The sequence below is a fragment of the Podarcis gaigeae genome, assembly GCF_964106915.1.
Source record: "Podarcis gaigeae genome assembly, chromosome: 17".
In the NCBI taxonomy this organism is placed as follows: domain Eukaryota; kingdom Metazoa; phylum Chordata; class Lepidosauria; order Squamata; family Lacertidae; genus Podarcis; species Podarcis gaigeae.
In genome coordinates, this window is record NC_139694.1 from 12,221,429 (window position 1) to 12,244,764 (window position 23,336).

The 23,336-nt window shown below is 43.2% G+C and overlaps 1 protein-coding gene across 6 annotated transcripts in view; it reads right to left on the bottom strand.

Annotated features, from left to right (window-relative positions):
* Positions 1-23,336, bottom strand: part of PSD3 (pleckstrin and Sec7 domain containing 3) — a 157,201-nt gene that overhangs the window by 17,311 nt on the left and 116,554 nt on the right. For all 6 annotated transcript variants that reach the window (XM_083718576.1, XM_083718577.1, XM_083718579.1 and 3 more), the window contains 4 exons: positions 14,966-15,009; positions 7,830-8,023; positions 6,619-6,689; positions 1,447-1,604 (listed from right to left, as the gene is read on the bottom strand). In XM_083718576.1, the coding sequence (XP_083574702.1) occupies positions 1,447-1,604; positions 6,619-6,689; positions 7,830-8,023; positions 14,966-15,009 (467 nt within the window). The remainder of the gene's footprint in view (positions 1-1,446; positions 1,605-6,618; positions 6,690-7,829; positions 8,024-14,965; positions 15,010-23,336) is intronic.

Below are 23,336 nucleotides of genomic sequence, written 5' to 3' on the forward strand. Positions count from 1 at the left end.
AGGTTTCTTTCTCAGTGAAGTATTTATTGCCTCCAGTTTATTTATTTATTGAATTTGCATACCGCAACCGAAGATCACAGGGTGGTTTCGCAACAAAAAAATACGAAACGAGAACACAAAATACATAACAAAACACCGACCCACACGCACACCCCACAAACACATCTAAAATACCACATAATGATAATCAGCCAAAGGCTTGGTTATAGTTTCTTATGCTGGCTTGAAACTTCCATGGGGGGAAATGATAATAATGTTAGTGGTTGGCTGCACTCCACCAGATTCTTGCCAGCTTCCTCAAGAGTAAAAACAAAATAAAACCCCAAAGCTCACAAGCAATTGTGACCAGCAAGGGCCAAGGATACTTCCAGCCAGATTGTTCCTCAATACCACCTTGGGTATTGGGTTGTAAATGTTTCTTTACTATTCAGCATAGAGAACAGCATAGAGATGATGCTTTGGTTTTGGCCAAAACAAAACAAAACACCATCAGTTTTATACTGCTTTTCGATTGAACTCCCTATTCCAGAAAAATGACTAAAGCTCTATCTGGGCATTAACTTTCTTCTTTTGTTTGGAGGGTGTAGTCAAGCCTAGGACTATCTCTGTCACCTCAGCTATTATTGTTTTCTCTCTTTCTCTTTTATATGCATCTTTGTTCTCACCCCTCTTTCCCTTTTTTCATTTGTACCACATTATTTCTTTAAAATTGAAATTCTTTCAAGGAAAATATTAATATTTTTTAAAAACCTGAGTCTATTAGGCAGAAGGTGGGTGGCATAGCAACTGAATTCATAGCAGTGCCCCAACCAAGTACAGACACTGAACGAAGAATGGATTTCCAGTAAGGAAAATGGAACGTTTAGGGGTTTTGGTGACCCCAACCCCACATCTGTCTTGCTGCTGCATTGATTATCCAATCAGTAGCATCAGGGTCAAAACAGGATCTGCTGCCACATCTGAACAGGGTTGGGGTGCTGCACACCAGGTTGATGCCTTCATGCAAGTTCAAATAAGGGATCACAGCTGTGTTACTGGAATTTGAACTGATACTAAACTGCACCAGCTGTCAGGCTGATGAGTGACTGACGGAACCGCAGCGGTTTGATGAGCTGGAAGAAGGGCCTGGTTCTTTTCTCCCCTTTCCTGGCATACTCTACTCTCAGCTACAAGCAACTATTCTGCCATGCAAATTTTAAAAAAAATTCCACAAGCAATAAGAACAAAAAGATGGAGAGCCTATCCTGTGATACATTCAGCTTGCTGGCTCAAAACTAGTTTGAGTTACTGAGCTACAGTATGGAGTCTATGCCTTTTCATTTTCATACTACCTTATATTCAAGAATAATTTATTTATTTTTAAAAAATCCAGTGTGAGAAGACACACCATCCTTGACTGTGAGCATATTTTGCTTGAATCCCTAAAGGAACCAAAAGGGAACCTACTGGGCTTGGAAAAGCAGGACCCTCCAGTCAGCTGTCTTGAGCTTCAGAACATTTGGCTTCTTCTCATAGTCTGTCGCCTTCGATGCCAATGCATGGTGCACGCTGACTGCATTCTTAAGATCTTCCTCTGATAAAGCTTTATCTGGTTTGTATTCATCCTGCAGAAGCCCAAATTAAGAGTATAAATTATGATATAGTGCCAGTGTTTTTAAAGCCTGATTACATTCCAAAAGAAGGCAATAAACAAAAGTGTATTTAAGAGAGTCATCTAACTTGGCAAAAAACCAACCAACAATCCTATATGCAGCTATAACCCTGTGTATATTTATTCAGAGATAAATCCCACTGCACTGAGACTTAAGACTGGAATCCCATGCAAACAATTGGGGGTAAACACTGTTGAACTCTGTGGGACTTTCTTTGGAGTAAATCTGCATAGGATTAACTTATGCTGCTATTTAAATGTTTAGGGTTTTTTTTTTTTTTTTTTAGCATTTCAGATTCAAAACAAGCATTTGCAACCTTTAACGGGAGATGCCAGGATTTGAACTTGGATCCTTCTGCAAGCAAAACGTAAGCTCTACTACCACATTATAATCTCCTAATATTTTCCCAATTACAATTTTCCTAATGTACAAGACACAGTTGCCTAGCATCTGCTAGAGTGATGTGCAATGTTCAAGAAGGAGTTTCTCTATGAAACAGAGAGATTGAGAGATCCTACCATAGCACAAGTTTGGATTGTTTTGTGTTCTTAAGGGCTTAATCACTGCTGGATCCGGCCGTCTACTTTTGAAAACTCTTGATGAATAAAAAAAATAATCCCACATTCACACAGCAGTAGGCTGCTCTGTAGCAAGATCCCCTGATCTGCCACTGTGGTTTCCATTTCCCATCCCCAGCAGTGAATGCTTTGCTTATATGACATCTCCAAAGTACATTGTTGGGGGCTGCTTGTTTTTTTAACATTATTAAGGAAAAAATGTCATAAAAACAACTTCCAGCAGCGTCCACACTGGTTACATAATGTGTCTTCAGCAGACAGACATTACAGGTCAGCTCTTCATTAAATCAATTTCAGCTCAGTACTGACCCATAGCAAATTCACCGTAGAACAGCCTGCGGCCAGCATATTAAGAAAGGTAAATCAAAGATTCTTCCGTGTTCAGGAGATGGGTTTTGACTAACATGCTATGTATCCTATATAGGATGGCTAACTGGAAGTCAAAGTATGTTTTTTAGGATGGGAAACAATGCTATAAAAATCAAGTGAGTGGATCTGTGCCTGTGTGCTTGTTAACAGTAATATGGCAAGGCAAAAACACAGCTCAGGAAACAGAGGAGAAGCTGCTGTGCCTTTTAATAGTTGCATTAAAAAGAGAATTTCAGCAGGGCCATCTTCTCCCAACCCTACAAGAGAATCTGCTCTTGCTAAAATCCACTCTTCTATAAAACTGTCAATGGTACATGAGTTCTGTCCTCCTCTAAGTCTTATTAGTCTATATAATCTGTCACCTGCTGTTGACAATGGACATGACACCTCGGTTGGTTTTTTTTACTGACATTGCTTCTGCTATTAACAGACCTACAATTTTAGTAGTAAATGATTCCAATTCGCGTCTCACAATGAAGTTTGGAGGAGGAAAGTTTTTGACATCAACAGAAAAGATCAGGAAGAGAGATGGGGGTATGTCTGGCAATGAATAAAATCTTTCTGCTTAGGCAGCGGCTCCTTTGGGTCTGGGAGCTTGAGCAATCAATCTCAGGGACTTCACTGGTCCCTTGTTCCCATGGATCTGGTGTTTCCCTAGAGTTTTATAAGAGGTGTTTACTCAGACATAAACCCCACTGTCTATTACAGGGCCTATTCCAAATAAGTGTACGTAGGATTAGAGCCTTAGACTGCAATCCCATGGACTTGTTTTGCATATCCACCTGCGCTCATTTGGGAGAAAGGCGAAATATAAAGGTAATAACAACAGCACTCTCCTGCACTCTTTGTCATGAACAGGCCCCAGCCATTGAGAACCAAGCCTGTTCCTATCTGCGCAACCACATTCTGCGTCATCTGTTAACCACACAAGTGATGGAACTTTATGCATTCTTATGTATATTGATATATTTGCTCCACTCCTGAACCCATGGGACACTTGTTGCTAAGTTGTTTAGGAACTGCAGGCAGTTTCAGCCTGCCCCAATCTATGCCACTTAATGCTTTCAGGAGAAAAATCTGGATGTTGCTAGTTCCAATAAGCAAGTTGCCAAAAAACAATAGACTCATTCCCTGTCTCACTAAGCTCTTCCAGATGCTTAGCCATAGTACTGTAAGCATTTCCTGAACTTGATTTTATGGTATTTGTACCAGTGCTTTGTGAGTCGCTGTCCTACAATGTTAGCTCTGACCAAAAAGCTGGCAGTTCCCAGAATTGTTCAAGCTTGCCCCTTACGTATCTTCTACCTTCAGCTTCATTGTAAAGAACCCTGGATGCCCCGTCACACAATTTCTGTGTCTCGTTCCTCTTCACAGCTTACTTCTTCGATTTTCCATTAACCCCCACTGAGAAATTATATTTCAAAACAAGCCCTGTGGCATTAAACATGGCATTTGAAGGCTATGACTTTGCATGTTTGTTCTGTGGGTTGTGTAGATTCATCTTCTCCACTTTTACCATGTTTCTTTTCTTTTCCATTTCAGAAAAGGGAATCTCTGGCATTCAGTGACTAAGCGTGTGGCCGATACAATCTTCAGGCTACAGAAGCAGAGATGAATCAAGGCATTTCTTTTAAAAAAATACTGAGCGGGAAAGCAGAGGCATCCAGAGGTGAAATGGCTGAGTCAAGGTCATAAAGCAAGATGGTGGCAAAGTGATGCCTTTCTGAAGCTATCACGTTGAAAAAGGAGTTGAAGCTTGAAATGTTTGCTAGAAAAAAAAGTCCACAGTTGAAGCTGTTTTCATTCCTGTTAAGACTGCAAATTCTATTCCTCTTAGGGCTCCTCTCACATCACCTTCGTGTTGTGAGAGCCACTGCAGCAAAAGCTATGTCAGAAGCCCTGGCCCTAAATGGAAAGGTCCCATATTGGAGCTCATTTTCCACAACCACGTTGTTCCAGTTACCAGAAGTGGCAGCGGCTCAGAGCTTCTCATGTTACTCTCACAGAAGTGAGAAGAAGCCACACTAAAGTGATCCCAGTGCCATGAAGTTAACGTGTCAACATGGTACCATTGTGGTGGATAGTGTATCAGACAGGGAAACCTGAATTCAAGCTCCTTCCCAGTCTAGAAGTTCACTAGTTGGGCCTTGTATTATCAAAACTTACCTAAAGAACCTATCATAGAATCACAGAGTTGGAAGATATCCTGAGGATCATCCAGCCCAACCTCCTGCAATGCAGGAACATGCAGCTGTCCCTTACGGGGTTTGTACCTGCAACCTTGGCATTATCAGAACCACGTTCTAACCAACAGAGCTATCCTTGGGTTCCTCCATTAATAGCTGGGAAGGGTCATAGCTCGCTGGTAGAACACCTGCCTTACATGCAGAAGATCTTAAGTTCAAACTCCAGCATCTCCAGGTAGGCCTGAGAATGTCTCCTGCCTGTGCAGCCACTGCCAATCAATGTTGACAATACTGTGGAGTTTGGTAGCAGAGGATAGTTTCGATCCATCAGCAAACCAATTGTCTCACTCAGTATGGCAGGTTCCTGTGTTGCAAGCAATAATCTTTCAAAAATGTTCCTGTTATTAGCTCATTTTCCATGGCTGGGCAGCCTCCCCTGAAGATGGACCACCATTTAAAAGAAAAATGTAAGCAATTTGCCCATCTGCACAACATTATCTTTTTTAAAAAAACAAATACCCAAAGATATCAAAGAGCAGTCGAGTGGCCACGACAAAAGTGTAGCAAACTCCGACACACTCGGTAATTTTTCAAAGCCACACGTGCCTTTTCATTCATGTCCTTAAAGACCTCTCCTTCAAAAATTAATCCTGCAATTGCCTTGTCGGCTAAAATCCTCCATTTTTCAAATCAGTATTTGAAAAATTGCTTTTGTAATGGCTGAATTTGGGATTAGCTAACACACATATCAAAAAGAAAAGGAGCTCATCTCTCTGTCTTAGAATGAAATGCGGTTGCTGGGAAAGTTGGGATAAAAAAAAGAAACAAAGAAACCTGAGTACCATCTGTTCGTTTTTAATTGTAAACAGGGATAGGATTATCATCTATAATGGGAGAAAATGTTTCCTGTAACCTTCTATCTCTGCCTCAGTCTCCATAAATTTCCTTCAGATGTGAAAACATTTGGCACTTGCTAATTACATAGTGTCTATTTCATGGCAAAACTTTGGTGTTCTGGGTATTTCAAGGAAACAAGCAAAGAGGAAACGTTTGTGACTTAACATGCATCACTCTTTTGAGTACCCTGTGCTTCCAGGTTTCACATGCAGTGCTGGGGAAAGAGGAAGAATTTCCCAAACTTGTGGAAGTTTTAAGTATCTCGGGGGGGGGGGGGGGTTGGGGAGACAACATGTGCTCCTTCATCTTCACCCCTGACTTCACATAAGGCCTTAATGCAGGAATAATAATAATAATAATAATAATAATAATAATAATAATAAGTATTTATATCCTGCCCTCCCTGGCCAGAGCCTGGCTCAGGGCGGCTAACACCAATAAAATCACAGTAAAAACATAATAGGGGGAAAAGAGAGCGGGGGGGGGGGAACCAATTTAAAATACAGGTTAAAATGCAATTTAAAATGCAGCCTCATTTTAGAGTAGCTGATATTGCGGAGCCTCTGGCCCTCCCAATTATTGTTAGACTCCAACTCCCATCAGACCCAGCTAGCATGGCCAGTGGACAGGAGTGATGGGATTCATAGACCAGCAACATCTGGAGGGCCTCCCGCTCCTGCCCTAAAGTATGTGGAGATGAAGTACTCCGGCTTCTGCTTCCTTCCTTGAAACAGCCAAATGCAGCTCAGATACAGGGGGCATCTAAAGCGCCTCAGAGAGGTGAAGTAATTGCAGACCATGCTATCATTCACTTGGCTTGTGGGCATAGCACACACATACAAGCCAACGAAGCAAGAAGACAGGGTGAAACGTCTCTCCTTTATTCCTCATCCAACAAGGAGTTCAAGGGAGTGTATTGGACAGGGAACCTCTTACCTTTTGCAAATAAAGCACAGTTCCTTTAAGAACAGCATAAAAGGCTTTCCATCCCCTCTTCCCTCGTGGAGCTATCAAAGTAGAACATGGACAAAAAATATATATGCATAAGTAACCATTGGTAATATAAATCAAGAGTGTGCTCTGTTCAGGATCTACCCCTTGTTTAATATGGGGGCAGGAACAGAAATAATAATAATAATAATAATAATAATAATAATAATAATAATAATAATAATAATTTATTTATACCCTGCCCATCTGGATGGGTTTCCCCAGCCACTCTGGGCAGCTCCCAATTGAATATTAAAAACACAGTACAGCATTAAACATTAAAAACTTCCCTAAACAGGGCTGCCTTCAGATGTCTTTTAAAAGTAGGATAGTTGCTTATTTCCTTGACATCTGATGGGAGGGCGTTCCACAGGGCAGGTGCCACTACCGAGAAGGCCCTCTGAATACATCCTTGGAAGAAACATTGCTGTTAAACTCGTGATTCTACCAGCTACTTATTGATATGCCAGCCCTATTTTCACTGAAGCCACTTCCTCCGAGACAGTGACAGAAAGCCCTTCAGTTTGGTGGAGGGTATGAAAATGGGTGCAGAGAAAGCCATTTGTCATGTCTCTCATGCTTGGTGTAGCCTGGGCTGGAATATGTGAGGGACTAGGGTCTAAGTAAGGAGCCAGGCCTAAGCAGGGGAAGCCATCATAGGTATAGGAAGTTATCGGCCTCCCCTTCAAGAAAGCCCTGGTGAAGATGGGAGAGGGGAAGGGGGTTTTCTTACAGCTTGTCGGGTGCAAGAGAAATAGCCAGGTGAGAAATGGAGAACTCTGGTGAAACAGCAAAAATATTTAGTCAGAGAGGAAGGGCTGGAGCTCTACACTAACCCTCCCATCTCCTCCTTGTACACAAGGCCTCGCTTACAGAATGCTCTGAGCATCCGGGGGCTCCCTCCTTGGTAAGCTTCACATAGATTTGTACAGTGTGAACGTCCCTTCGATTCTCCTTCCAGCTTGCAAGGTGCAAAGGCTGCTCTGAAACCCTGGACTCATCTGCCGGCACCCTTTACTTCCATTCCCATGCAGCCGTGGGGGCAAGTGAGCTGGACTGGGCAGCTGTGAACCCATGTAGCTTTCCGGTCATTTCATCCCCTCCTCCCTCTCTATTGCAACATGTAGAGAAAACAGTTCTCATTGAAATGCACTCACTCTTCTTCCCGTCCATATCAGCGTGGATTTTACGTGCCAGGAATCCAGTTTTGTATACAGCCGCATTGGGGTCGTGAGGAATGTCCAGGAAAGGGTTACCAGAGTTGCCTATGCGGTTGCCAGACTTCGACTGAGTTCCGTTATCCTTCTCGTCAGTACCATCCGAGGGGGATTTTTTCTTTTCTTCATCATCTCTAAAGCAAATTTGGAAAAACAACAACACATACATACATACATACATAGTAAAGGTAAAGGGACCCCTGATCATTAGGTCCATTCGTGACCGACTCTGGGGTTGCGGCGCTCATCTCGCTTTATTGGCTGAGGGAGCCGGCATACAGCTTCCGGGTCATGTGGCCAGCATGACTAAGCCGCTTCTGGCGAACCAGAGCAGCACACGGAAACGGCGTTTACCTTCCCACCGGAGCAGTCCCTATTTATCTATTTGCACATGACGTGCTTTTGAACTGCTAGGTAGGCAGGAGCAGGGACCGAGCAACGGGAGCTCACCCCATCACGCGGATTCGAACCGCCAACCACCTGATCGGCAAGTCCTAGGCTCTGTGGTTTAACCCACAGCGCCACCCGCGTCCCTACATACATACATACATACATACATACACACACACACCTAAATTCAGTTGGCGAGCCCAATGCAATCTTTATCTTTTAAAAATCAGATTAAGGAGAGGAACACTTTTTTTATCACCTCAGCCTACCAAGTAAGTGGAAAGACACTTCCTTCATGTTAGGCGCTGTGGTCTAAAACGAACTGCAGTATTTCTAACATACACCTAATTTTAAACCTGCAAGAAATCTTATTAGTTTCAGCGGGATGGCTCATATATTTATATTTAGAGATATGAATCAGAACCAAAACCTCTGCACCATTCCCCTGGGGCTGCATGTTTTAATTCGTTGGTATCAACATTTCTACCCCAAGAGAGCATTAACTATGTAAGACATGTAACCAGAGCCAGTGTGACGTAATGGTTAAGAGTGTTGGACTAGGACCTGGGAGAGCAGGGTTCGAATTCCCCCTCAGCCATGGAACTCACTGCATGACCCTGGGCCAGTCACCATCTCTTAGCCTAACCTATTTCACAGGGTTGTAGTGAGGATGACATGGGGGGACCGACGACCATATACACCACCTTGAGATCCTTAGAAGATAAAGGTGGTATACTATCATCCCCATCATCACTGCTATATGCCACTGTTGTAAAAAAATTGCCAGATTTGGTGTTGTTAAGAAGATGTCTCTCGCTAGAGTGTAAAGATTATGAAGGAACAGAAGGGAGAACGTAGTTGTAAAGGCATGTAGAATTCCAGGTATAACATTTTTTAAATGGCAAAATGTCAGGATGCTAACCAGGGGCAGCAGCTCTCTGTATATCATACATTTTTGACCAAGGACTTATTGACTCGGTTTAATCCTGCAAATAATGACTGCAGCAAATAACTTCAAGATTCTGGTTTAAAGCACAGAACAAGAGCAGTTAGACAGAGAACGCCTCTTGTCCAACTCACTGTCAACAAGTTCTCCCCCTCTGTTTCATCAGCAATGCACTAGTTCATTCTGTTCCAATACTACTGGAGTGACATCAGCTAAGGGGAGCGAGGGCTGTTATTTGATCTAAAATGTAAGAGCCATCTGCTGCACCCATAGAAGCACAGCACAGTGTTTCCCACAGGGCACAGGGCTCACTTTGGAGCACCAGTGGAGAGAGGCCACAGTCATTTGAATGAATGCTGCACTATACAGAGTCTGTCTAGCCCAATGTAGTTTGCTCCAGTTGACAGCAACTCACTAAGGTCAGAGAGAAAAACAGGCCTTTCTCAGGCCTACAACCTGGACGCCTTCTTGGTAGGAGGGCCTGGATCTGGGATAGGTTTGTTGTCATCGCTGTAGAAAAGCTACTGCATTTTTCGCCCCATAGGACGCACTTTTTCCCCTCCAAAAAATGAAGGGGAAATGTGTGTGCGTCCCATGGGGCGAATGCAGGCTTTCGCTGAAGCCTGGAGAGCAAGAGGCATCGGTGTGCACCGACCCCTCTCGCTCTCCAGGCTTCAGGAAGCTATCTGCAAGCCTTGCAAGCCCGGTGGGAGTTCCCGCGGGCTCGCAAGGCTTGCGGGCAGCAGCCTGCAGCCCAAAGCACGGGGCGCCCTCTGGAGGACACCCCGTGCTTTGTGCAGGTGTCCGCAAGCCTTGCACGCCCGGGGGGACCTCCCACCGGGCGCGCAAGGCTTGCGGATAGCAGCCTGTTCTGGGGGCTGGGGGGGGGAAATATTTTTTTTAAAATTCATTCCCCCCCCAAAAAAACGAGGTGCGTCCTATGGGCTATAGGACGAAAAATATGGTATACATGTATTCTGTCTTTCTCTCTGTGCTGAAATCAGTCACAGCTCAGATCTCAATTAACAGAACTGCTATCTAAAGTATAAAATGCACCCTTTGAAGACATCTTTCCTGGTGGAAATTCTGTCATCTTAAGGAGTCTGACATAGATGGACGATAAATCAGTCCTCTGCAATATCTCCTTTGCTTCCTAACCGTTGAAGAAAAACACAGCAGCCGTCGCTTATTTCGAGTTTTATCAGCTAACGCTCATTTCCCCAAGCCCCTTGGCCCTAATCAAGAAAAGCAATTCTACCCTCTAAATGTTAAGATGTTTATAAATTACTCCAAACAGAACCAAGTAATTCCACAAGTGTCCTTGTCAAGTGTGGAGTACCTGCATAATGTCAGGAGTTCGGGTGGTGTAGACTGTACAGAATATGCTTGCTGATCAAAAAGGTTGGATAGCTCAGTTGGTTAGAGTGTGCTGCTGATAACGCCAAGGTTACAGGTTCAATCCCCAAAAGGAATAGCTACATATTCCTGCATTGCAGGGGGTTGGACTAGATGATCCTCAGGGTCCCTTCCAACTCATGATTCTATCAAAGTAAAAAGCTACCTCATTTAACTTTGGTCACTTGGCCATCTGCTTCAGCACTGTCTACCCTGACTGGTAGTGGCTCTTCAAAGAGGTCTTTCCTGTTAATCTAGTGCCAAGACCATTTTAGACAAAGATGCTGGAAGTATTTTTTATGCAAAGGATCTGCCCAACCACTGAGCTGCAGGGCACTCTCAAAACAAGATCTAGTCCTATAAGTTTGATTCTGTAGATTCTACATTTCCCAAGGGCCATCTAAATCTTGTGTTCCAGTGCTCCAGCCCCAAATAATTGTTTTCTGGCAGAGATTCTTCTCTGGCCCAGAATTCTTTGGCTCCAGAGCTGGAAAAGAATTTGGAATATGGAATTAAGGTCCTAATGCACTCACCTCTTCTTTGTGATGAACATTATGAACCTGCAAAGCCCATGTCCAAGCCTGAGAGGTATGTTTCACTGAGGTAGTAGGGGAGAGGCTTCCTCCCCATTACGGAGGAGCTCTTGGCAAAGGAACTGCAATCTAAACTGCACTGTTCTAAAACGGTATAGTTAAAAGAACACAGAGTTCTACCCACCCTCTGTCATCCTCTGCTACACCCTGCCCCCTCCCCCATCCTGGTCATTTGCCTTCTCACTTCTCCACCTTCCCTGGTTACTCAGGGCAAAGTCTCCATGATGACACATGTGTCCTAAATTGGCTGGTTTCTACTCCATGATGCTATCACAAGCAAGATGGCCCTAGAAAACTGGGTACTCTTGTAAGTGCCACTGAGAAGGAAACAGCTTTCTCCGTCAGTAGAGAAGAAGAAAGAGGAGCAGGGAGGTAAGTTCTTGTGGCCACTCTTAAGTACATGGATGAAGGTTAAATGAAGGACAGGGTAGTTCAGACAGTGGAAGCTGGCAGCTGATTTCAACAGTGATGAAACCACATGATGTCAAAAGCAGCAGCTGATATAAGTGAAGATCCTGAAGCTACTCCACAGCTACTCCAGCGATCTGCTTTTAGGTACCAATGTAACTGCACTTGCCCACATTCCCCTATCCCAAAAGTGATCCCTGCCTCTCATTCCCACCCTGCCTGCCCCCCGCCATTTGCTTTTAATTGGATGCTCTTTGAAGTGAGGGTCTTGCCTATTTTTCCCCTTTGTAACTGTACACTAATGGGACTATATAAATAATAATACATCATAATAATAATTAACTTCCATTATCACCAGGAGCAATTTGATAGTGACTGCTACTGTCATGGGAGTGCAAAGGACTCAGTAATACTGAACGGGTAATTATGGCATCTTTCATCCCGCAAACCACCATCAGTGCAGGAAAAGAGCCTGCAGATGTTCCACTGCAGTTGGTGTAACTTGAAAGCTCTTAGAGCAGCGAAAGCTGCCTCCATAAAAGCAGCCTTCTTACCAACATCAAAATGGGCACGGCTGCATTTAAACTGACATCCTCTGTTCTGCCACAGCCTTCACACAACAGCCACGATTCTCTCTCACTACAGAAAGCACCAGCGTCATAAGGAAGTCAAGCAAGCAGGGATGACAGAGAGGAATGATTAAAGTGTCTTGGCAGACACTGGACTCCTCATGCTTGGCTTTGAATTCCAATTGTTAGCTTCCTGAAAGCAGCCGAAGTGGGGTACATTAGGCCTTCCGCAATTAATTATCTTTGATATCAGTTCGTTGTCAAGCTATCCATAGTTAATCAAGAGACAAACACGAGACAACAAGCCAACAGGAAGAAATCTGACCCGAGACGTGTTTTCTACTCAGCAAGTTCTGACACAATGTCCTGGAAGATAAAAGGCCGAAAACTAAGCACGTGTTTTATTCATGCTGCCACAGATTAACTGAGGATTTAATTTCTCTCTCTAAGATGAAGTTTCCGAGCCAAATAAAAATGTCCTCCACCCTTACAAGTGGCCTTTCATCGCTAACAACTCGTTTTGCTAGCCGGAGTAACAGCAGGCATGTGGATTTCATGATATAATAAGGGCTTGACAACCTGCACTCTTGTTACAGCTTTGAGGACAGCTCATCCAGTGTTCTGTGGACCAGGGAGTTAAGGTCCAAATGCACAAATCAGCACATTTTCCTGATGTGCCATCTCCACTATTTCAAAAAATTCCCATAAAACACCATCAAAACAGCACAACTGTAAGGCAGAGTAGAAACTCTGAAACTGTGCCATGAGAAGAATCCATCAAGGACACATTTCACATTGGAACAACAAAACTCAGTGCAGTAGAATGATCTCCCCCTCAACCAGTAACATGAGCAATTGCATAATCTCAAGGGAAGGAACAAAGGCACACTGCGATTTCTGGATACACATTAAACAACTTGGGACTAGGGTATCTAGAGGACTGCCTTCTCCTGTATGTTCTCTGCTGGGCTCCCTTGAGAGCACTCTATGCCCCGGAGGTGTGCTCATCTTGTACTAGAAACCAGGTTCTTGGTGTCATAGCTCCAGTTCTCTGCAATCAATCACAAGCCGAAATTAGGAGACACCTAAGGCTTGCCAGAGCAGCTATGTCACACTGGCCACGTGACCCGGAAGTGCCTGCGGATGGCACCGGCTCCCGGCTTCTAGAGTGAGATGAGCGCACAAGCCAAGAGTCTGTCAAGACTGGCCCGTACGGGCAGGGGGTACTGTCATGATGTTTAGATGCCTATTAAAGACATTTTTCTTTAAGAAGGCTTTCTGAAATGACCCAGTCATTTGTGGCACAGTTGTATCTCTCAATAAATTGTTTTCTTGCTTTTAGAAGTTGTGTGTTTGAATTTTATTTTGTTGTTTATCTCATGCGCCACTTCAATGGGCTTTATGTTATGAAGCAGTCCATAAATCTGTTAAGTTACTACGGCAACAAAAAGCAACAATAATTAAAAAGCGTCTCCAGTGCTTGAGCACAAGTGACTAGGCAAAAGGGAGGGCAGGAGTCGAGGAGGCAATAACCATCAAGCTGCCCTGAGTGTATGTACTCTGAGAGACGAAAATCACATATACATTACAGGCAGGATTATTGTAATGAGCTACATGAGGCTTACTTTGAAGACAGTTTGAAGACTTCGCTTAGTGTAGTGTGAGGCCACCAACTGGGACTGGGCGTTATGAACCATTTCCAGATTCAACTGAATGTGGCAGTCTAAGAACATCAGAAACTGCCTTATAAAAAGTCAGGCCACTGGTCCATCTCACTCAGTGCTGACAACATCGACCAGCAGTGGGTCTCCAGAGTTTCAGACGTCTTTCCCAGTCCTACATGGAGATGCCAGAGTTGGAACCTGGGGCGTTTTGTATCCATACTCTTACCACTGAGCCATGCCATTCCCCAAAGTTTGAACCTATAAAGCCCATCATGATTTAGGAGAGGGAGAACTTGAAGAACCACGTGTCTCCATATGCATCTAGCTGTACATGAAGATCTTTGGAGCAGGGTCTCTTGCAAGTGACTTTGCTGAGTGAGGCAGGTGGCTACTGGGCGGGGCGGGGCTTTCTCAGTGGTGGCTTTTATGATTCTGTGACTTTTAGTTTACTGGCGTTTTGTATTTGCACTTTAATTGTTTTATTCTGGGAACAGTCCTGGAAATAAGATTGAGAGGTGACCATAAAGAGAGAGAGAGAGAGAGAGAGAGAGAGAGAGAGAGAGAAGATAGCTCAGTTGGTTAGAGTGCGGTACTGATAATGCCAGGGTTGCAGGTTCGATCCCTGTATGGGACAGGTGCATATTTCTGCATTGCAGGGGTTTGGACTAGATAATCTTGCCTATCAAATGTCTGTTTTACAGTATTTGAAGCGCTTCACAAAACATACTTCAGTAATCCTTGCAACACTACTGTAAGGTATTGTCAGCATTATTATCCTTACATTGCAAATAGAAGAAAAGACTGAAGCTGAGAGGTGCTTGGCTTGGCTAAGGCCACTTAATGAGTTCGTGGCTTGGGCTGGATTTGAACCCGTGACCTTTCAAGTCCACTGCAGCTCGGTCTCTTAATTGGCATACTGTACTAGCTCTCCTGAATGAATAATGACTATACAGCAAATGAATGCAAGAGGACTTGGTGGGTTGCTCCCCTGGATTGCTGAGGTGGATTTCTGCAAGATCTAGAATCTGTTCCATATGCTGCCTGCATATCAAGCAGAATGCCATAACAGGCGTCATTTTTAAAACTCATTAATTCTGCACAATATACTTACACTGCCCACTCAAGCTTCTCGTTTTTGATTGAATTGTAGAGAGCCTGTAAAAGGAAAGGAAGAAGAAATTACTGGGTTCGTCTTGACCGCACACAGAAGATTGCTGATTTTTTTTATTTAGGGAAAAAAGACCTAAATGTCACAAGCAAGCTGCTTTTGATCATGAAAGCACCCATATACGGCAAAATCAAGCACAAATGAAAATATTATTCAAGAGCAGGGTGGCACAAATGTGCTTGCCATTTTTTAATTCTGCTGAGAGCACTCGCTTTTTACCCAAGTCGAGAGAACAGCAGATGGTCTCTGTGACCTTGCACTGACTTTGGAGGCTCTCCAAAGTCACACTGAGATGTCACACTGACTTCCAAGGTCCTCAAAGCCATAGAGTGAAGGTCAAAGTCCCCACCTGCCCCTTGCCCAGTCCAGAACTGGGTAGGATGAGGGAGCTTATGCTGGGCCCCAAAGCTCAGCATTAGATCACTGAGAAAACTTGCTCTCCCCTTTTGGAGGAAGAGAAGGGTCAATGATGGACAGCAGAAATACCAAGCAATCAAAATCTGCTGACCCTTCAGATCAAGGAATAATGAATAACTGTTGGTATATATGTGTATAGAATTTTGGGGTTCCATCCTGCAATTAAGAGAAATCAAAAGCAATGACCTGAACAATGATGCCACAGACCAAGATTAATGCTGGATTGTTTAGAGAGTTAGGAAACCAGCAGTCCACATTTTCCTTCTAGGTTTTCCATTTGGAGCCACAACACACAGCCTGAGCTCAATCCATTTTTCTTTTCTTTTTTTTAAGCAACACATTTGACTTCTCCAGACACAGGTAAAGGGGCTCTTTAACCCTCTGCCTCTCCCTAGCTGAACAGCAGCAGAGGCCTTGGTAAGTCAAGAAACAAACCAATTAAGAAAGAGCAGCTGGTGTCCACTTAAGGCAAGATGTTCAACCACAGCTTCTTCTGCTGTTTTTGTTGAAGAATAGCCCTTTGTCTGTGGCTTGTCTGTACTTCATGCAGTTGTAAAGTAGCTAATATTGTGCAAACAAAAAAATATCCCACATTATTTACCCTCATACCAGATTGTGATCTTCTACCAAGAAACACACACACAAATGAAAATCGAAACTGAGAGTTCCATCAAGACATTACAGACATCTCTCAATTGACTGTCATCATCATCATCATCATCATCATCATTTCACATACTGCTGTCTATTGCTGTTTAAAGTGCAGGTGGTATAGTGCCCTGTGAAGACAGATGGGCAGTTTTACTTTACAGAATTCCGTTATATTATTAAACACCATGCCAATCCCATATGGTGAGGGTCAGTCCCTACTCTGTGGTGCCTATATCAAACAGTATACTAAAAAATAATAATATTAAATTACGATACCTTTAGTATCAAGCAATCACTTAACTCCAGCAAGAGAAACCTATAGTGTGACTGTTAAAGGTCTTGAATGTTAGTTTCAGTAAGAGATTGCATTTTAGGCCTCTTTGATATGCAGACCGGTTTTAAACAAACGCATGCACGCACGCACACTTTATTAGTATTATTTAATGCCATCTGCGCACTGTCCTGCAGCGAAAAGGATCAATAAGAATCTATACAAAAATCAAACAAGCACAATCAAGGCCAACAATCAAAAGCAACAGATTAAAATAATTGAAAACTCAAAACTTTAAACAATCTTTATGAAAACAAACAGATCACACCGACTGATACTGAAAAGGTAAGTGTCTTTGGAGACAGAATTCCATAAACAAGGCATCACCACTGCTTAGAGGTCCCAATCCACCATATTAAGTGCAAACATGTTTGATTGTGCTCAGAAATGCACCAGAAGCCAGTCCAGTTCTTTAAGCACTAGTCTAAATTTGTTCCCAACATCCAGTCTGGTCATTGCAGCTGTGTTCTGAGCTAACTACAGTTTCACATAGCATTTAAGGGTAGCCCCAAATATAATGCTTTAAACCATAGTCAATTTTAAATGTTACTATAGATTACCAGGCCCAGGCAATCTCTGGCCAGAATTGGCACGTCAGATTCAGCAGATGGAGGATGTTCTTCATCACAGAGGCTATTGGGGTTGAGGTAGCAAAGCTTGATTCTAGGAGCCACCCCACCCCCAGCTTTGCTGCTTTAGGTCCTAGGGGGGTTCATTCCTGTCCAGAACAGGATGAGCATCATTCTCCCAGTGGTTGCTCAAAGGCACAAATATCACTTCTAAGGTCACCTACCAGAAGAGGCCACTTTGAACAATACTGCTGATTTATTTTCACAAAAATAATGCAGCGGTTACACAGGTGGAATATATGCACATATAGAAAACGCTGTGAAAATGCTTTTTTTAAATAAAAAAAAAGTTTTGAAAAATACATTGAAATTTCCATAGCTCACTGTCACTATCTAGTGTCACATTTCTATACTGAACTTCTGTTGTTGTTTAGTCATGTCCAACTCTTCGTGACCCCATGGACCAGAGCACGCCAGGCGCTCCTGTCTTCCACTGCCTCCCGCAGTTTGGTCAAACTCATGCTGGTAGCTTCGAGAACACTGTCCAACCATCACATCCTCTGTCGTCCCCTTCTCCTTGTGCCCTCAATCTTTCCCAACATCAGGGTCTTTTCCAGGGAGTCTTCTCTTCTCATGAGGAACTTTACAACACACTTAAAACGTTTTATTTGTAGCTGTATAGCTGAGTCCACAATGTTGCCATCAAGTGGTTGTGGTACTTTTTGCCATGTTTTGCTATCTCTTTTTATGCCTCAGAAAATCCAGTTTTCTTTTCTGGAAGTGGATTTCGTTGCACAAGAGTGCTGTTCAGTTGTTGCTATTTATGGCAATATACTCACTTGCTCTGTGGTGAGTGATAAAGGTGCATTTATTGTAAGGTTACCAGACGTCCCCGTTTCCTGGGGACAGTCCCCAGATTTACAAATCAGTCCCCTGACAAAATCCATCTATTTAGTAGGAAGCTGAAAAGTGTCCCCAGATTCACTGGGGAAAAAATCTGGTAACCTTAATTTATTGTGCAAAGGCTACCTACGGACATCTACCCAAATGCGAGGCAGATCTACACAAAAGGCAGGCACCCTGGAGGTGCCCAAAGACTCTGCTAGCCTGACCTCTTTGAAGGACCACAGCAATTGCCCATCTCAAACTTAGAACACTTCATAGTGTATAGGAAGAACCATAACAGAAATCCAAATAAGAAATCTGTGTCCATTTAGAGAGGGACATTCCAAAGACGATCACTCTACCTCAGTTCTTCACCCCTTAAACAAGCAACATATCTAATACAGTTGTACCTCGGGTTACAAACTTAATTCATTCCGGAGGTCCGTTCTTAACCTGAGGTACCACTTTAGCTAATGGGGCGTGACGCCGACACGTGATTTCTGTTCTCATCCTGAGGTAAAGTTCTTAACCTGAGGTACTACTTTCGGGTTAGCGGAGTCTGTAACCCTAAGTGTTTGTAACCCGAGGTACCACTGTAATTTATTGAGATTAACAAGTGGGGTAAATGAAACCATTTGGAAGAAACAAAAACAAGCCTAAATGACTGCTAAAAATCAGTTATTGCTTTCCCCGTTTCCAGTGGCTGCTTTAGAGATGCATTTCTCTCACTTGGTAATCTTCCAGTGCCGAACGTATTAGTTTCTGTCTTATTCTTAATGGCAATTCAGCCCAGATCAATTGTTAGCCCAGTCTCTGAGTATGAGTTGGCATGAGCAAGCAATAGTTTATTGCAGAGGGCGGGATGTCCTTGATGAGAATGATTCCCAGCTGCCGGGCATCAATCACACCTTCACAACTCTGGTTTGGGGGGAAGTAGCCACACTATGGGAAGTCCCAGAGGCCTGCCAGGATGCCACAGATAATACACTAGTCCCTCGTTAAACTAATAATGTTCAACTTGCACATCACAAAAACAGACTGTCATCTCTTGACACACAATAGAAAGCAACCAGCTAAGGCTACCTAAAAACATGTCAATGCTAAGGTTTTGGACTCCCAGTACCCAAAAAAGAAAAATACCATATGAAACAGGAATCATATATTATTATATAGTTTATCAAACATAAAATCAAAAAAACATACAAGTGCAATATAGTACTATTAAAGTTGTCTTTAATAAATCATTCTTTCACCACTTCAGTCCATGTGGATTTTTTTTTAACCTGGATGAGTCTAAGCTACAGAGAAAGTTCAACTATTTCTTACCAGTAGGATCATTTTTATTTTTAAAGTTGGCCATGCTTCCTTGCCTTTAACAGCTTCCTGACAAGGTTCAGTGGATGAAGTTTTCTATGCCTTTATCCCTTTGCCAGGAAAAGCTTCCATTGCCAAAAATTCTGTGTGTCAAGCAGCTGTCATAGGTCTAGGAACCTAGCCAGGAAAGAAAGTTGGCAGTCCCTTTCTGCCAGACCTTTCCCTCATTTTCTAGAGTAGATGTGAGGAAACTTTTTTTTCCTATTCAGATTTTGATTAAAATTGCTGTACTGGATTATATCACATGTCAAAGTTACTGGAGTGAATAAAAATTTTGTATGCTTTATAGTTTTTGAGTTGTTGTGTGTGTGTGTGTGTGTGAGAGAGAGAGAGAGAGAGAGAGAGAGAGAGAGAGAGAGAGAGAAAGAGAGAGAGAGAGTGTAATAAGGGAATGTTCTAAGACATGCAAGATGCACTTTTTAAAGCACTGGGTATGTATTATAGTTTCTTTTGGGGCCCCTCTAGGATTAGGAGCCTTGAAACTTAAGCTTGATTAGTTTCATAGTAGTTCCACACCGGGGGAATACATTAAGTTTTCTGAAAATGCCTAGGTGCAAGATGAAATTTAGCAAGGGGACAAATGTTCCCCAACCTAGAGGAATGGAAGCATAAAAAGTATGGCAGAAATCTCCGAAACATGTAGACTGTATCACCTAGACATGGATTCTGTATTGAAGTAAACACCTCTATAAGATATCTATTGGAGTTTTGGATACGTAACGTCATTCAGGAGGCTATTCACTATGTATGTGAATATGTATGTATGTATATATATGTGCGTGTATATGTATATATATATATGTGTGTGTGTGTGTGTGTGTGTGTATGTGTATGAATGCTGGGTTCTTAGCAACAAGTGCTGCCTGATTTGGCAAAAATGCTAAATTTTTGCTATTTCTTTGACACTACTTATTGCACTCAGCATGCCTCTCCTTTCTTTCAAGGATTTTAGACCTGGTGTCCACCCTCCCAGGCAATCTTCCTTCCAGATGAAAGCAGAGTCCAGTCCCAGACCTGATTTCAAGCATGATTTTAATCCCTCTAAAAGTTCTTGCATGCCTGAAACCGGAGTTACAGAATGTTCTAGAAAACACAGAAGGTTCTAGAAAGCACAATTTTAATTACAAACTGGGGGTCCAACCTATAAGCCAAAAGACATTTAGTTTACCTGATAGGGATAGGGCATGGAGGGAAGATTCCTTACACCTTCTCTTTGCAAAAGAACCATAACACACTGTTCCATTTTATATAGCTCAGCATAGCCAAAACAACAAACTGGAGTCGATCTCAGCCATCCCTGCAGGTGCCAAGAATTGGGCTTGGGACCTCGTGTGTGTAAAGCAGACAGCTTTACCGAACTATAGCTTTCCCCATACGAATGAAGGATTGTGCATTCGTGTTGTTGCACTGATTTGTTTTCCCCCTGGATTGCATCCTTCTGCTCCCTAACGTCAATCGTTATTTTCTTCAGTCTGTTTCTATTTCCTGGCTGCCAGAAACATCCCCTGAGGTTGTTTGTTTTTATAATGTCTTATTCAGCATTTCTATAATATCCTATTCAGGTATTCCCACCAGGATGGCGAATGTATGTATGTCATATGACTTCCTTCATGCATTCAAAGGATGCAAGGCAGGGCCAGAGGGTTGCGCCAGCTAACCCCACAATCATGACGACAGTACGCAGCAATCAACCCATCCTCCAATCGTGCATTCATTCTTCCACACCTACCAGTTCTCTGGACCAAAGCTGGCATAACCCAATACCCTCCTGACATGTACTTTCAACATACTGGTGGTAGTGATGGGGGACATCTGAACCTTCCTAGAGTCAACTGCAGCCTCCCTGTGGTGTTCTGAAACTTTTACAGACAAGAACCCTCCATTTTTAAATCATGCAATACATTAGTGACATTTCCTGAAAGAAAATGAATAGATCATGAACCAATTTCCTTGTCGTCTTCACCATCCACCCCTTCCCACTACAGCAGGGGATAGGTGAGGAACAGAATTCAACTACTCTTGGCTTGAGGAAACTTTGAGTCCACTCAGGGAGGGTGTGGGTGTCGGAGACTTCAAGGAACCTCTTGACTTGATTCTGGGATTTAGTCTAGCGAGCCACCATGGATGGCATATGCTGTCACAGAATTCTGACAAAGTAGGGGGAAAGAGTGTGCAACAATGGCCGCTGCAATCAGCAATCAGCATGAAGCCTTAGTATAAATACTAGGGGCCTGGCAGTCTGCCTTTGCCTTCTCAAAGCAATATTTGCTGCCTACAGACCCCAGGATGCCCCCCCCCAATCTAAGGTCAAGTCTCCAGCTCCACTTCCAGCAACTTAACTCTTGGACTCTGGTCTAGAAAACACACCCGCCTAGTCAAAATTTATGGCTGGCCCTGATGGGAGAATCTCCAGAAGGTTCCTATTCTGTAAAGGTAAAGGTACCCCTGACCATTAGGTCCAGTCGAGGATGACTCTGGGGTTGCGGCGCTCATCTCGCTCTATAGGCCGAGGGAGCTGGCATTTGTCTGCAGACAGCTTCTGGGTCATGTGGCCAGCATGACTAAGCTGCTTCTGGCGAACTAGAGCAACGCACGGAAACGGCATTTACCTTCCTGCTGTGCTTTCGAACTGCTAGGTTGGCAGGAGCAAGGACGGAGCAACGGGAGCTCACCCTATTCTGTAGGGGTAGCCAATATGGTGCCCTCCAAATGTTGCTCTGCCAGCATGACCCAATGGTCAGGGATGATGGGAGTTGTAGTCCAACAACGTCTGGGCTACCCCATGTTGGCCTTGTTGTGCTGGGTTACACCACTGTCTCTAGAAAGGACACTACTTTTTCTCTTTCCATGCTTGTTTTTCAGTAGTACAAGATCATGTTAGCACCAGCGCACCTCTGTTGGCACCTACTGATGGACTGATGTCAAATTCTCTCAGACATATACAAATATAATGCTTTTTAGCATATCAAGCTAGCCATCCCTATGATGTAAAAAGCAAGCAGCCCATTTCAAACGCCTGTAGCTGTTGCTCGGGACAATACTGGTTTCATAAAACAGAATGCACACAAAAGAGCTGTATTTAATCTGACTCTGAAAGACCGTGGATACCAACCTGAGGCTCTAAACAATTTCACATGTTTTTAAAGAACATATTCTGACAGCAACAACTCCCTCTTGCTAGAGATACACAAACTTGCTGCCACAGAATCAGCCAGTTTCCTTAACTCCGAGGCAATATAAATCACACAAAGATTGAATGGCCTTTCAGAACACCCTCTCTATTACAAGTCTCCTGTTCAAGGGAATAAACATGCAGATCAAACCATGCGGTCTTAATATGCCAGCAAAATGTATTTATTACAGCTACCATCTGTTTACTACAGGTGCCATCCAGTAGGATGTTGCTGCCATCCAAAAAAACAAACACAAAAGGCCTGTGACTGTCTATACGACCCTGAGCTCTGTCTGCCCTTGGATGTCCTGGCCATATGCCTGTTTGTGATAGAAGCAGCCTCTTTAATTGAACCTAGTTTAACGTATGGATACTAAAGCCCCACGTTCCAAAGTTCTTCCAAAGAACTCAGAGCAGCTTACATATGGTTGCCACACGGTCTACAAGGGTTGGACTTTTTTAGTTAGCAACAGAAGCACTTGGCCATTTACAAAACGTTATAGTGAAACAGATCCTCTGCTCATTTAGATTCAATGGCAGAGAGAAGCACATGTTCAATTATCTCATTAATTCCAACTACGGGATCTCAAATGACACATACCACTATCTTTCACTCCTAATGATGGAATAAGCACCTCACAACCTGATTCAATTCAGAATTGGGCTTGAAAACCAAGCTCCCCACACAGAAAGAAAGAAAGAAAGAAAGAAAGAAAGAAAGAAAGAAAGAAAGATTTATTCCAAGCCATATTCCTGATCTCAATAATATCAACTGCCCTTGGAGCCCCAATTCCACAGCTTGATTCCCACTTATCAGATTGCTGGAAGCAGTGACATTTTCCAGGATACCTGGTGCCTGAAAAGCTGCTGTAGCAGGGTTACAATTATAATTATTTTTTAACTCTGCATAGCACC